Source organism: Carettochelys insculpta, chromosome 13 (genome assembly GCF_033958435.1).
Source record: "Carettochelys insculpta isolate YL-2023 chromosome 13, ASM3395843v1, whole genome shotgun sequence".
Lineage (NCBI taxonomy): Eukaryota > Metazoa > Chordata > Testudines > Carettochelyidae > Carettochelys > Carettochelys insculpta.
This window is the reverse complement of record NC_134149.1, coordinates 12,443,088-12,457,048: the sequence shown is the minus strand read 5'-3', so window position 1 is coordinate 12,457,048 and position 13,961 is coordinate 12,443,088. Positions and strand designations below refer to the sequence as shown.

At 43.7% G+C, this 13,961-nt stretch overlaps 1 protein-coding gene and 1 long non-coding RNA gene across 4 annotated transcripts in view; one reads left to right on the top strand and one right to left on the bottom strand.

Moving 5' to 3' along the window:
- LOC142020229 (uncharacterized) overlaps window positions 1-13,961 on the bottom strand; it is a 91,719-nt gene that overhangs the window by 32,261 nt on the left and 45,497 nt on the right. The window lies entirely within an intron of this gene.
- NRK (Nik related kinase) overlaps window positions 1-13,961 on the top strand; it is a 137,357-nt gene that overhangs the window by 91,173 nt on the left and 32,223 nt on the right. For all 3 annotated transcript variants that reach the window (XM_075007906.1, XM_075007905.1, XM_075007907.1), the window contains 4 exons: window positions 4,137-4,225; window positions 6,521-6,639; window positions 10,696-10,789; window positions 13,549-13,725. In XM_075007906.1, coding sequence (XP_074864007.1) covers window positions 4,137-4,225; window positions 6,521-6,639; window positions 10,696-10,789; window positions 13,549-13,725 — 479 coding nt within the window. The remainder of the gene's footprint in view (window positions 1-4,136; window positions 4,226-6,520; window positions 6,640-10,695; window positions 10,790-13,548; window positions 13,726-13,961) is intronic.

The window sequence follows — 13,961 nt, the reverse complement described above, 5'->3', positions numbered from 1 at the left end:
GATCAGTTTTGGTTTTATTCACTGGTACTGTTGAAATTCAGGATGTCTGCTATGGTGGATACATTGGCCTAATCCTCTACTAATGGTAACTCACCTGAGTTTTTCTTCATGACCTTTCCTACTTTGTTAGATTGGTAGCTAATGAGATGATATAGTTTAGCAGCTGTTATGCATTAACATTTCTGCACTCTATTATTGTTTTGGCTGGGGAAGACATGAGATTCCCTCTTCAGCATCTTACAAAACATTCCTTTGTTATACTATAATTTATTGAAAAATATAGTGGAACTTTTTATAAGGCCAAAAGCAAATTATTAGATGGAGACAACCATATGTAGAGTCACCAAAGCATGTGGTGAGTTCTAAGCTTTATACTACTACTTGTGATTGAAGACCTGCACGGTTTGTGTTATGCTAGCTCATAAGTCAGCAACTAAACCAGCAAAAAGAACCATTTTTTTCCAATTTGGTAAAAAAATCAATAATTCAAGAGCCTCAGTGCATGAGAGTACAAGATAGTCCTCAATAAATAATGTCAAACCATACTTTTTGTAACCCCTAGTTTAAGAACAGTGCACACACAATGATCTGTAATGTAATACATGTTAACTGCAGGACATTTGCAAACTGTTTACGTATTCTCTTTCCTCACACTTTACGTGTGTGTTTTTACCATTGTCTTCCTGACTTCTCTCGCTCTCTCTCGGATGGTAGGGGGAGTTATCCAACACTTCAGGATCACATATAATTTGATATTTAGATGCGTGGTTCATTTTTGGTCTTTTAGACATTAACCATTTATTGAAAATAGTCAGGAGGGGATGGGTTTTTTTGTTTTTGTTTTTTTTTACTTTGAAATTATAGGGTTGGGAACCACAAAGAACTTCTTAAAGAGCCACCTGCAACTCCAGAGCTGCAGGTTGCAGACCCCTGTGCTAGCTCATGCAAATGCATGCCAGTACAAACTTTGTTTCCTCTTAAAGATGTGGCTTGTAGCACCAGCAGGCAGGGGGCAAACAAGGGGAAGCAGATCAACTCATTCTTCTCCAGCTACTCCTAAATGTATTTCATGTGTGGGGATGTAGCCATATTGGTCAGATGATATTAGAGAGACCAGGTGGGTGAGATAATGTGTTGCATTACACCAACTTTTGTTGATGAGTGGGACAAGCATTTGAGCTACAAAGAGCTCTTCCTTAGCTAGCATGAAGGCTTGTTACTTTCACCTACAGAAGTCTGGCCAAAAAAATGAGAGTACCTCACTCATCTTGTCTTATTTTAAAATGTATTTAATTATAAGCATATCATTACTGTGATGTCAGAGTACCAGTTACATATATTAAGCCTGGTTGGCCACTGCTTTGTATCTTGTGTAGCTCTCTGCAAAATGGTAGCATTTGACATCCCTCCTTTCCCACTATGTGAAAGACCAAAACAGCAGTCTTTAAATGTAACAGTTTAAAGACTAATAAAATTATTTTTTCAGTGATAAACTTTCATGGGACAGACCCACTTTATCAGATCAATTTCATTTTCAGTCCAGACTGACATTTATAAATACAGAGGACCAAAAAAAAAATTGCAGTAAAAACTGACATGTAAATGACTACCAAGGCATGGGGATATCATTGGTGTTAAGGTGGCTGTCATAGCAGTGAACGTCTTAGAAATGCAATTCATAATATAGGTTGAACCTCGCTAGTCTGGGACCTTTGGACCTGACCGGTGCCAAACCAGAGTTTGCCAAACCACAAGAGATCAATCTTTTCTAGCAGCATTACCAACATTTCTAATTCTTACTGGGCTTTTAGACATTTCGGAGTAAATTCCAGCTAAATAATAACAGAGAACACTGAGAGCCAGGACTGGTGGCTGGAAACAAACTTGGTCACCCCTGTGATAAGTGGATATCCAGCTAACTAAAATCATGCTGGACTACAGATGTTGCCAGATCAAAGAGTGCTGGATTGGAGAGGTTCAACCTATAATATGGAATTGAAAGAAATTTTTGTTTTTAAAGTCCTGTTCAAGTTAACGTACAAACACTTGACGAAGGCTGGATTGCATGTTTATTGCAGTCAAACATTCAAATAAGCTTTGCTTTAAGTAGTCATAAGATGTAAGAAACTTTGTTCCATTAAAAATCTGAACTGTGCTTTTCGGCCTTCAGTTTTTCTGTTCTTTGGTTTGGGGGTGGGAGAGTCAGGTTCTTTGTTGGTTTTTATCATTTTATATTTAAATAGGTACTTATGCAGCAACCCAACTCCACTATGCAGGCTTTGTATGATGTGTCATACACATGCTGTGCTGGTAAGGGGAAATGAAAACCTCGCTGGCCATGGAAAGAATAGAAAATGTCCCTAGTGGTTTCAACTGTCGTCTTGAGTCCTTAAGTATAATTGATTGACAGCTAGTTCCTGTATGTGGTATTCGGGGGAAAAGGTTTTGCTTTTCCAAAACTAAAGGAACAGTGAATTAGATGTTTAAGGGCTAAAAATATATTTAAACTAATATTGCAGCATAGTTGCTCTATGCACTCAGCAACAAGCGATGAATTCTGAATCAAAACAACTTCAGAAAATCCTTAAATCCATGTAGTGATTGTAGTAAAGTGATGCAAATACACAAATAGCTTTCTGGGTTACTAAGTCCTAATCTGGGTGGGCCAGATTTAGCCCACCTCCCTCTTCCTGAGCAATGCCGTACCCTGCAGGTATCACCACTGATAGCAGTGGAACAGGTCATGTAGTGAGTTAGTGAGCTCTGAGTTGAGTTGCCAGCTGCATTATACACCAGTGCAGAGGCGTGAGGAGTAATAAGGGGCCCACGTGCTTCCGTTCATGAGCCAATTGTATCATGAGGTGATAAGTGGAGAAGACAGCCGCGATCCCAGACACTGCCCTTCCTGTGTCGCTACTCTGGGAGTAGCCAGGCATGGCTGCTGCTCCTCCCCACTCCCCCAACAGCACAGCTAAGATGGCAATCTGTGCAAGGAAAAGTGCTGATGTGGCTGATTACTACCAGAGAACAAAGAGAAGCAAGAGCAGGCCATGGGTGCTGCAAGGGGAGCTCTTGGCAGGGTTGCGGCTCTTGCAGAGTACACCGTTCTTTCTGCGCTAGCCCAGGAGAAGGGGGAATTTTCCTCTGCTTTTGGCTGAGGGTGTGGTCTAGTGTGACAAACCCTAACCCGGATGGCTGTGCCTACACTGTGAGTGAAGGTGTGACGGGAGCACATACCTGTGGGAGCTCTCCTCAAGCTTGAATGGGTAGCAGTGGTGAAGACACAGGCTTGCGTTCAGGGTAGGTGCCTGAGATGTACCCAGCCTTCCCAGCAGGTCTGTACTGTGTGAAAGCCTGTGCCATCACACTGGTACGATTACCATACTGGCAAGGGTAAATCCAGCATAAGCAGGCCTACCCTTCACTGTCAGTGTGAACAGGCCCAGCTTGCAAAGAGAAATGAACTCTGGGGGAGATTTTAGATATTGGCAAAATGTCATAAGAGAGTCTGAAAAGTTTGGGGCTTGACTCTTCCCCGCTGCCCCCACCAACTCGTAGGAGTAGAGCCATTAGGGGAACTGGTCGCACAAGTAGGGAATACTTACCTGAATGGTGCTTTTCAGGATCAAAACTAATTTGAAGGCCAAATCTAGGAGGTGCCTCTGAATGCTCAGGAAAATGTGCACTTGCGGTTTGGGGCTCAGGGTTCAATTCTCTGCTTAAGCCTGCAATCAGCAGAGAGTAGCTGGATGTCCCCCACTGCTGGGGAAGGTGCCATGCAGTCACTGATGTGATGAGCTGCTTCAGAGCTGCCAACTCGGGCATGTCTACTTGCCTCACTCTGTTCTCATTTGCAGGCCTGCTGCTCTTCTGTGGTACACAGCACTAGTGCAACTCTGCCGGCCTCACGCTAGGCAGCAGAAAGGCACCAACTTTAGCCATGTATGGGACTTACATAGCCTTTCAGAGCTTTGCAGGGAGGACTCAACCTGAACCATCCATCAGAAGTAGGAAGGCTTCCCCATTCCATAAGTGAGAACAGTACCATGTTAGCCAAGGAGGCCTATGCAGGGGTTGCCCAGTGTATATGTTGTAAACATCATGTGTTTAATGCTTCTCTCTACAATTTTCCCAAGGATTGTCCAAGGCCGAGAGCCCGCTGTCCCAGAACCTCCCGCAGCAATGTAAGAAGTCTGGAAATGCTCCACACCCTGCCCAGTTTTCAGTAGGTTCTTTTACTGCTGGCGCTGGTCATGTTTCTAGTAGGAGTACATTTATAAACAGTATAAATGTTTAAGGTTTTAATAGATGACTTTTGGACTCTGTAACAATTGGTTAACAGGCTACCCATAGGTGGAGGTTATAACCCTCTGCAACACACTACATTGCTGTCCTTACAACCTTTGGTCACCTACCACTCATGGCTGTAACACAGTAAATATGCTGTGTATTAATGTGCCTTTAATATAAAGCATGACAAATGTTCCTTTCTCTTTTTAAAAAATTAGTTCAACCTTGTAAAGTTTGGTGTTTTGTCCATTGGTTTCAGTCACAGGAGCCAACAGTGCCCTGAGCAAGAAATATTGCAGGGGAGAGCCTAGCTGGCTCAGAAGAATGCATAGCCAGGTCTAGAGCAAGACTGGAGTGACCTAGACTTCTTAAAATCTGCTAGCCATGGGGTGGTCTGTGTTAGATGGGTTTCGTGGACAGGAAAGAGGCTCCAGTCTTTAGGGTAAAAGCCCGGAACATCAGAGAATTGAGCTTGCCTCCTTGTGTGACATTGGTTAAGTCACATAGTCCTGCTGTGTCTCAGCTTCCTATCCTGAAGAAGGGGGATAGGAGCACCTGCTTATCTCCCAGGGTGTATGAGGACAGATACACTAAAGATTGTGTAAAACCAATGAGAAATCCTGTGGCACAGATGATTTTGAAGAAGTGGGTCTTTTCCCACAAAAGCTTGTGCCTGCAAAAGCTTATGTTCCAATATATCTGTTAGTTTATAAGGTGCCACAGCATTTCTCATTGTTTTTGTAGATACAGACAAACACGGCTGCCCCTCTGATACTAAAGATTGTGTGGTGCTCAGGCACAGAGATGGGGGCCACAGAAGTGTCATTGATAGATAAATGGTGGTCTCACTTCATTTCCCAGCAGACTTGTATCCACATGATTAAAACCACCATCACTGGTAACAATAAAGTGCCCATTTTAGCAGACTCAGTAGAGGCCAAGGGCGCCATCTTAAAGCTGAATTATGGCATTTAGCCACTGACCCAAGTAGGCAGCTGGGCATAGGGTCCTTGAAGCACCATCCATCCACAGCCTGGGGGAAGTGCATAAAAATGAAATTGAGGTTTATTTTTCCTACGTATAATACCTCTCTATATAAATATTTTCTACACAGATACGAGAGCCCATCCCTTACCTCTCATTGGCTGCGTCTACACGTGCACGCTACTTCGAAGTAGCGGCAGTAACTTCGAAATAGCGCCCGTCACGTCTACACCTGTTGGGCGCTATTTCGAAGTTGAAATCGACGTTAGGCGGCGAGACGTCGAAGTCGCTAACCCCATGAGCGGATGGGAATAGCGCCCTACTTCGACGTTCAACATCGAAGTAGGGACGTGTAGACGATCCGCGTCCCGCAACATCGAAATAGCGGGGTCCTCCATGGCGGCCATCAGCTGGGGGGTTGAGAGATACTCTCTCTCCAGCCCTTGCGGGGCTCTGTGGTCACCGTGGGCAGCAGCCCTTAGCCCAGGGCTTCTGGCTGCTGCTGCTGCAGCTGGGGGTCCGTGCTGCATATACAGGGTCTGCAACTAGTTGTTGGCTCTGTGTATCTTGCACTGTTTAATGAAAGTGTGTCTGGGAGGGGCCCTTTAAGGGAGCGACTTGCTGTTGAGTCCGCCCCTTGACCCTGTCTGCAGCTGTGCCTGGCTCCCTTATTTCGATGTGTGCTACTTTGCCGTGTAGACGTTCCCTCGCTGTGCCTATTTCGATGTTGGGCTGAGCAACGTCGAAGTTGAACATCGACGTTGCCAGCCCTGGAGGACGTGTAGACGTTATTCATCGAAATAGACTATTTCGATGTCGCAACATCGAAATAAGCTATTTCGAAGTTGGGTGCACGTGTAGACATAGCCATTGAGATTAATCCCAACCTCGGCCCAGAAGTTCAAAACTAACATGTTTAAAGAGCCTCCATTGGCTGAAAGATGTTTATACTATTTGTGAACATTCACCCTGCTAATCTGTGGTTAGATGTCTGAGCCTGAAATTAACATCTTGGTTAACATTAACCACATGCTATTGATACAGTAATTGTCATTTTCATTTGGTTCATTATTCTTTGTGAACTACTTGGCACCAGGGCTGGACAGTGCAGAAGCATTATCTGCATAATAAATAGCTTTAGTTAGAAGTTGTAGTAACTATAAACTAGAAGTGGAATGATAGAACTGCTCCTGTGGTTTTGCCTTGGACTCTTAAATGGGAAAATGCAACTGTTTTCTTTACTCAGAGTCCAGCCTTCTATGCCAAGGGGAAAGACGGTGCCAACTTGTTCTCCACAGTAGGAGAATATTCATCATCCAGCGATGAACTGGTCAGCAGTGATGATGATGATATGGTTCACACAAGGTTAGCTCTTCTCCTTTTATTGCTCATTTTCTTAGCTCCCAAAAGATGAGTTGATGTACAGGAACACGGCTTTATTGCTATCAGAGCCATCCATTAACACCAACTGAGAACGAGGCCCATTATGTTTTTTACTATTGCATCTTTGCAGCATTGTAGCTGGTACATCTCAGATGTGCACGCATTTGTCAAGCTGATGTCAAAGTTCTGTATTCTTTCACTTTTCAATTCTCCATTGCTGCTGTTGTGAGTGAGAGCTGAACCTCTTACCAGTCATTTAAAATGCAAATTTGGCTGAAAAATAATTGCTTGTACATGATTTGCTATTCCAAATGAAAGGGAAGAGTGATGAGACGTGAAAAGTGAGAGGAGTGGGGAGGGCTCAACTAGTGAACCACAAGGTTTAGAGCTACAAACTAATCTTTTCAAGCATCATTGAGTAATATTTCTGATCTGTTTACAAAGGAACTATTAAATTTAGGTTGCAGGGTGTTTCCAAATTGCATCACAGTAGCATAAAGCTCTTTGGTGTGGCGTTGCTTCTGTTCCGACATGATTACAAGCATAATTTTCTCAATCAAAAGAAGGAGAGTCACAGATTTATACCATATTTTGCAAGCTAGTGCTTTGGCCAAATATCAAGAGTATGCACATCTGTTCTGTCCTTCATATGTTCCTGATTTGTGTGTTACAGCTTTCAAAGTGTGGGTGGGTGGGAGAAATTTTGAAAACTTTCTAGCTTGTTGTGTTTTGTTTTATAAAAGGCCTTGTTTTCCTTATGTACTCCTCTCCCAGACTTCTCTACTGTGATCTGAAAAAATTTTTTGATCAATTGTAGCTTAAATTTAACTATAGACCTCAGATGATCCTAAATAGCCATTGCTTTACTGTATAACATTTAAGTTGTTACTGTACTTAATTTTTGGAGCTTTTGTGGCCCTGTAATGAGTAGTAATTATAAAGCTACTCGTCACTGTCATTTTAATTCTATAGTTCTTTTCTAAATCTGAGAATTATAGGGCCTTTTGTAAAAGGGAATTAACATTATGATCCCCAGAAGGTTTGCTTTTCTATACATGGAGTCATATCTAGAAGTTTTATGCAGTCCAAAGTATCATTTCATGTATTGGCTAATCAACCAATCTCGTTTGAACGTCATTTCAATTAATCCTAGATCTGCAGGGAAATACATCCTGATTAATGCTAATTGGATAGAGGAGACCCTAATGGTCAAAGTGAAATCTGCCGCCAGTAATGAGTCTTTATCCAGGTCCTGAAAAGATTCCAGTCCCACAAGAGTTGAGTTAAAAGCTTTTTCTATCCTGTCTAGTTAAATTCTCTGCGGTCCAAAGCCCAGTGAAGTTCATTTACTTTCAGAGGCTTTACATGATACCAGGGACAGATTCTAACTGCCCATTGAAAATAAGCATATTTCCTTATTGCCAATAGGGCTACAAAGCAGATTAGATACCTGCCCATTTTCTGGCTAAGAACAGGTGTGTATGTGAGAGAGAGAGAGAGAGAGATCCACAGCTTGCATCATTTGTTCGCACTTGGAGTGGGCATAAATTGCCAGGGAGGCAAAGGCTATGTCCACGTTTCATTGCAGTACAGGAAGACCCCAATTTACGAGTAGGTTGTGTTCCAAAAGTTTGTTTGTAAACCAGTTGTTTGGAACTCGGAATACATTTTCCCATAGAAACGATGTTATCAAGGGTAGTTAGGTTTCCATGCTAGCCCACAAAAGCCTACTTAACCCATAAGGTAGCTGAAGTACGGTATATTTGCAATAAAAAACAATAGTTTGTTTTTTTTTAAATTTAAGCTTGAATACTGGTGCTTGAGGAAAGCAAGTTTAATAGAGGAAGATGAGGAGGTAGGTGGAGATTCTGAAGGGGGCTTTTGCCTATCCCCCAGCCACCACCTTCCGCCAGTGGGCTACAGCCAGCCCCCACTTACCAGGTGATGGGTGCAGGCTGGAGGACTCTGATGGAGGAAGGACAACTGCCTCCTACTTCAATGGCGGCATCCTGCCAGCATTTGAGCTGCCAGCCACCTCCTGTGCCTCTTGCCTGCTTCCTTGAGGCCAGGTCCAGCCTTAACAATATGCAGCTGCATAGGGCATCCAAAAATTTGGGGCTCCACTGGGTCTGAATGTCCACCCACCAACCTCTTCCTAGCCCTATTCTGTAGCTCTGCTTCCTTTGGAGAAGATCTAGTAAACTCAAAAGTGAAAACCCTGCCAAACCTATTAGCAGAACCTTGAACCTGGGAAAGAGCCATTCAGTGGTAATGAAGCCATATAACAGGCATTTGACAACCCCAGGTACATACTGTCAGTTTCTGATTTTATTGTTAGTCGACAGGACCTTAGTTTAAAATTTCCTTTTAAAATATTTCATTAGCGTGCTGCCAAAGTTTATAAAATGATCTCTCTGAAAAATTATCATCATCCTCCCCCTCCACCCCCCCAAGCAGCCATTGGGCACCATGGTACCAGTTTAATAGTGCTGGGCAGGGCCCCATAAATCCAAAGAATGGCCCTGCCTGAAGCTGCGGGTCAGTTTTGTTTGTACGTGTGGATATTCGTAAGTCAGATGTTTGTAATTCAGAGAGTGCCTGTCTAGCCTGGGAGGGAAAAAAAGTGTCATGTCCCCTTGGCAAAACCCATTCACTGCTGCTAATGTAGAGGATCTGAGGAGCAATCTCTGGGCATGTTTTCAGAGAAGCCAACAGAAAGGCAGCTGTCTTTTACCATGGGCTGTTCACCAGAGATTAAGTATGGTTTGCAGCTCTACTTGCATGCTGGAGACATGGGAATCTCCCCCTGGACCCAGTTCTTTTAATAAAGGACTTCATTGCATGTGATTTGCTTTTACTAAGCTATCAGTATGCCCATATGTGTACTGCATTTGTGACTTTTATATGACTTCAATGAGAGTACATCTCCTTGGAGGCTTGACAATGTTCAGATAAATCCAGTTCCTCCTAAATCAGATTTCTTGTGGCTCATATTTATAGATCACTTTCTTAGCTCTGAACATGCACTATTTACACACAAAACTGAAACACGACCCACGCCTGGATTTGTACCTTTCTTGGTACAGCTACAGCTTTAGCAATTATTCTCCACCCTACAAATGTGCTGAGGGAGAAATTGGAGAGAGTACAGGATTTAATACAGAGTGTGCTGTGCGTATTTTCTCTAATACATTGCAATTACCTTTTCTGTTGAGGCAAACTGAGGTAGCATTTGCATATGTTGGGTTTTTTGTATTGTTTGTTCGTTTTCTATTAGCATTGTTGCTACTCTTTGTGGTCTTGTATTTTTTTTCCCCCTGGCCATTTAGGCCAAAACTGAGGAAAAGGAGGTCATTCTAAGATTCTAGATAATCATTTGGGGTTTAAGGTCAATTGTGGCCTTGGGATTTTAACATCCACTAGTAGAGACTTGCAGGGATAGGCTCAGTGACTGCTCTGCATGGGGGCACATGTTTAAGGCTTGCAGGTCAGGCCTTGCAACTAGGCTTAAATGGGGTGGACGGTTTCATTAATAGCTAGGTTTCTGTGTCAGTAAACTGCAGTTGAATCAAAGGGTAGCATATGGTGGGGCTGATCGGTCAGAGCTAACTTCGCTGTACAAATACACATTTTCCACATTAGTTTCCTTGTTGTTTCATGATTATTGCAACAGTTGGGAAAAAAATCACTAATGTGGGTGATATTTTCTTCTGAGGGTAGGGGAATGGGCAAAGTATATCGTCAAGCCAGTCTGAAGTGACTATTACATGGACCAAATACCAATAGCCAACCTGAAGTGGTGTATGAAAAAAATTACAGTGAAATCCCTTGGGTGGCATAGGGGTGTCATATCGCAAGTTGTCCTTAATGACAGTTTCAACATAATGTCTATATAGAGATGTACACGAGCAAATCGACTTGCTCCTGTGAAAAAAATATCGAAGTGTACTAGCGATTCAGCACCGTGAGTTTTTTTTGGAATCTGTGTTTTGTTTTTACCTGGTTTTGGTCTGCTCATTAATTGGCATTTGTTACCAGGCAACTGCTAAGTAATGGAATGGCAGATTTCTCAAGGACAAGAGTTCCAGATGGAATTGAATTGAAACCCCACAGCATCCTAATAGAACAGAAGGTAATTTGGCCATTTGAAGGTGGGGGCAGAAGGAAGGTAAGGGGAGTCTAATTGCCTCTTGTTGCTAATGTACATCATTTCCATTTCTTCTGAATGGCATCCGGTCTGTTGGCTGTAAAGTTTTGTTTTGCAGTTTGAAGGGTCTGTAGCTGTAACTTGAAAGATTTTTCAGCCATTTCTGATTTTGCACCTCCTATAAATTCGCTTCTGGTTAAGTACGAATACTCTCGTGCATCCCAAATTTCGGATAAGCTGAGGGGGGCTTGGGCAATGGGTTAAGGCCAAGGGGTTAATCCTGGGCTGGGTTAGGGCTGTAGGGGAGGTGCGGGGGTGGGTAAGGGCTGCAGGAGGGGTGGGAGGATGGAGTTGAACTGGGGCATGCGGGCGTTGGAGCCAGCTCAGCAGAGGTTGGAGCAAGATCCATGGGGTGGGTAGGGGGCTGGAGCCTGAGCCCTTGTGTGGGGCTGTAGTGTGCTGGGGCCTGGGAGCCTTGTCCCCACCGCAGGATCAGGCTCCCCACATGGCTCCAGCCCTGTGGTTTGGAGCTGGGCTGGAGCCATGTGTGAAGGCTGATCCTGCGGTGGGGACAAAGGGGTTTTAGCCTCCCTAGTTTCCTTCAGAAGCAGGCAGCTAGGGAGGCTAAAACCCTTCTCCCTACCTTGACAGAGAGGGGCCACTGTCAGCTTGACAGCAGCACCGCTCTGGGAAGGGGGTTTTAGCCTGCCTGGCTGTCTGCCACAGCAGCAGCTAGGTGAGCTAAAAGCCTTCCCCCTACCTTCCCCGAGTGGTGCCAAGCGCTGCCCTCGCAAAGCAGGGGGAAGGGACTGTTAGCTCTTAGCTCTGGCCAGCTAGGCAGGCTGACAGCCACATGTCTTCAAGTTTGTGAAACTCATGTTAAAGTGAGTTTCATGCATCCTGAAGACACACAAAGTGAGGCTTTACTGTACTTCGTGTGGTACCTGCAATGGCCTTCAACTGGTCATCATCCTCTCTGTAACATCCCTTACCATAGCTGACCACTCTTACCAGGTGCCCGTCAGTCATCTTTTCTAAAGATTAAAGGGTTTTATACATTTTTTCCTTAGATCAGGTTTTTCAAACTTTTGGCCATTTTTGTTGCTTTCCTCTGGACTCTCCCCAGTTTGTCCACATATTTCCTAAATGTGACAGCTAGAAATGGATACAGTGCAACAGCTGAGGCCTCACACAGGCCCCATAGAGTGAAACAATTATCCCATGTCTTACATTCTACCCTCCTGTTAAATCACCCCTAGATGTTAGCCCAATGGCAAGTTTTTTTTGAAAAAGTAGAATTAAAAACTGCTTCACAGGTTCCATTTCCAATTAGTTCCTTGGCTTTAAAAAGCCAAACAGCTTCTATTTAGTATTCACTTCTTGTCTTCAAATATGTTGGCCACCGTTCACAAAGACTTTGTTGTTCATCAGCCAGCAAACCACGCAGACTACAGCTTATGATTGCGCCAATATCCTTTTTTTTTTCCCTTTGGTGTAATTCAATAACACTTAGCATGGCATTGTTATCTATATGCCAGCACTGACAGACCTTAAATACAAGTTGAACCTCTTTCGTCTGGAACCCTCAGGACCTGACTGGTACTGGACGAATTTGCCGAGCCACTGGAGATCAATATTGTCTAGCAGCATTACCAACACTTCCACTGCTTACGGGGCTCTTAGATGACATTGGGGTAAACCAAAGCTAAATAACAGCACAGAACATGGCGAGCCAGGACTCGTCGCTGCACGCAAACTTAATGGGACTACAGGAAACTTGTCCATGTCCATGATAAGTGGGCATTTTGGCTAATCAAAATCATCCTGGACCATGGATGTTGCTGGACCAGAGAGCACCGGATTAGGAAGACTATACCTGTGACATCCTTCCCTTTGATCCTCCACACCAGATAGATCCCTCTGTACTCCATTCACCATCTAGAACACTATCAGCATATCAGGGGCCCTCTGCAAGTCCTATTTCAAAGTCCATCTCATTATCCCTGGCGGAGGCTCCTAAACCTGCTTTACCTACATTTAAACATTTTCTTTGAAATTTGGCCGTTGTACCCGTAGGCCTACTACGTCTGTAGATGTGACGTGTGTGTTGTCTTATAATCCACTACGTTGACACGTATTTGTCCTTTCTGGACATCTGTGATCCTACTAAGGAAAACTGCAACAAAAAATGCACTGTATCTGTAAGACTGATCTTAGTCTTCCCAGTCTTTGCCTGTCCCTTTCCTGAATGCGATGATTCCAGAATAAAATCTTCCAGCTACAGTAAGTGAAAGCTTTAATGACAAGGAGCATTGTGAGGTAGGGTCTGAGAACAGGGCTGGAATCAAGGAACATGTGAGTGCTGATCCCAGCTTTGATGCCAATTCCCCCTGTAGTCTAGGTGCAGGTCAGTTTGTTTCTGTGCCTCATTCTTTTCCTACCTGGATGATACTACATCCTTACCTACTACTTGTGGGGATGTGAAGATTTACTAATTAATGAACTTTTTTTAAAAGGAGCATTATTGGTGTTTAAATGCTTGCCATACATTAGTGCACTATCATTTTAATTTAATATTTTGGGGGTCGACTGTTGTGTCCTAAACTGACTTCCTTCAACTGATGTACCACATCCAGTCTATGCCTCCCCTCACCATTGTTTACTGTCCTACCTAGCCAGGGCTACACAATAAAACCAAACTATTTGGTGGTGGATATAACTTGCCAATCTGTTTTCATGTGCAGAATCATATGATAGGGAAACAAAGCTGTAGCACTCAGGAAGGACTCTGGAACACACACAACCAGAACTATCTCCTGCCGGACCTCCTCCAGCAAAGCCAAATTTCAGACTCCTCAGCGAACCAGCAAAAAGTGACCCAGACTAGTCAAGGACCACAGAACAAACCTGTAAATAATAAGGTACAGCTAAAATCTGCGTTTCTTTGATTTACTGCTGTAGAATTTCCTTCCAGTAATCCTGTTCCCCCAGGATAGGGGGTAAAGGGCTTTTAATCCCATAGATCACCTCTCTTTAGGAAGAAACAAGTCTCAGCAAGAGACAAGAACTTTGGGCTCCTGGCTCCTCAAAGAGGCTTGATCCAGGGACCAGTAGAAAGACTCAGGCCCGCTCTCCAGCCCTGCTTTTTCTCCTGTTT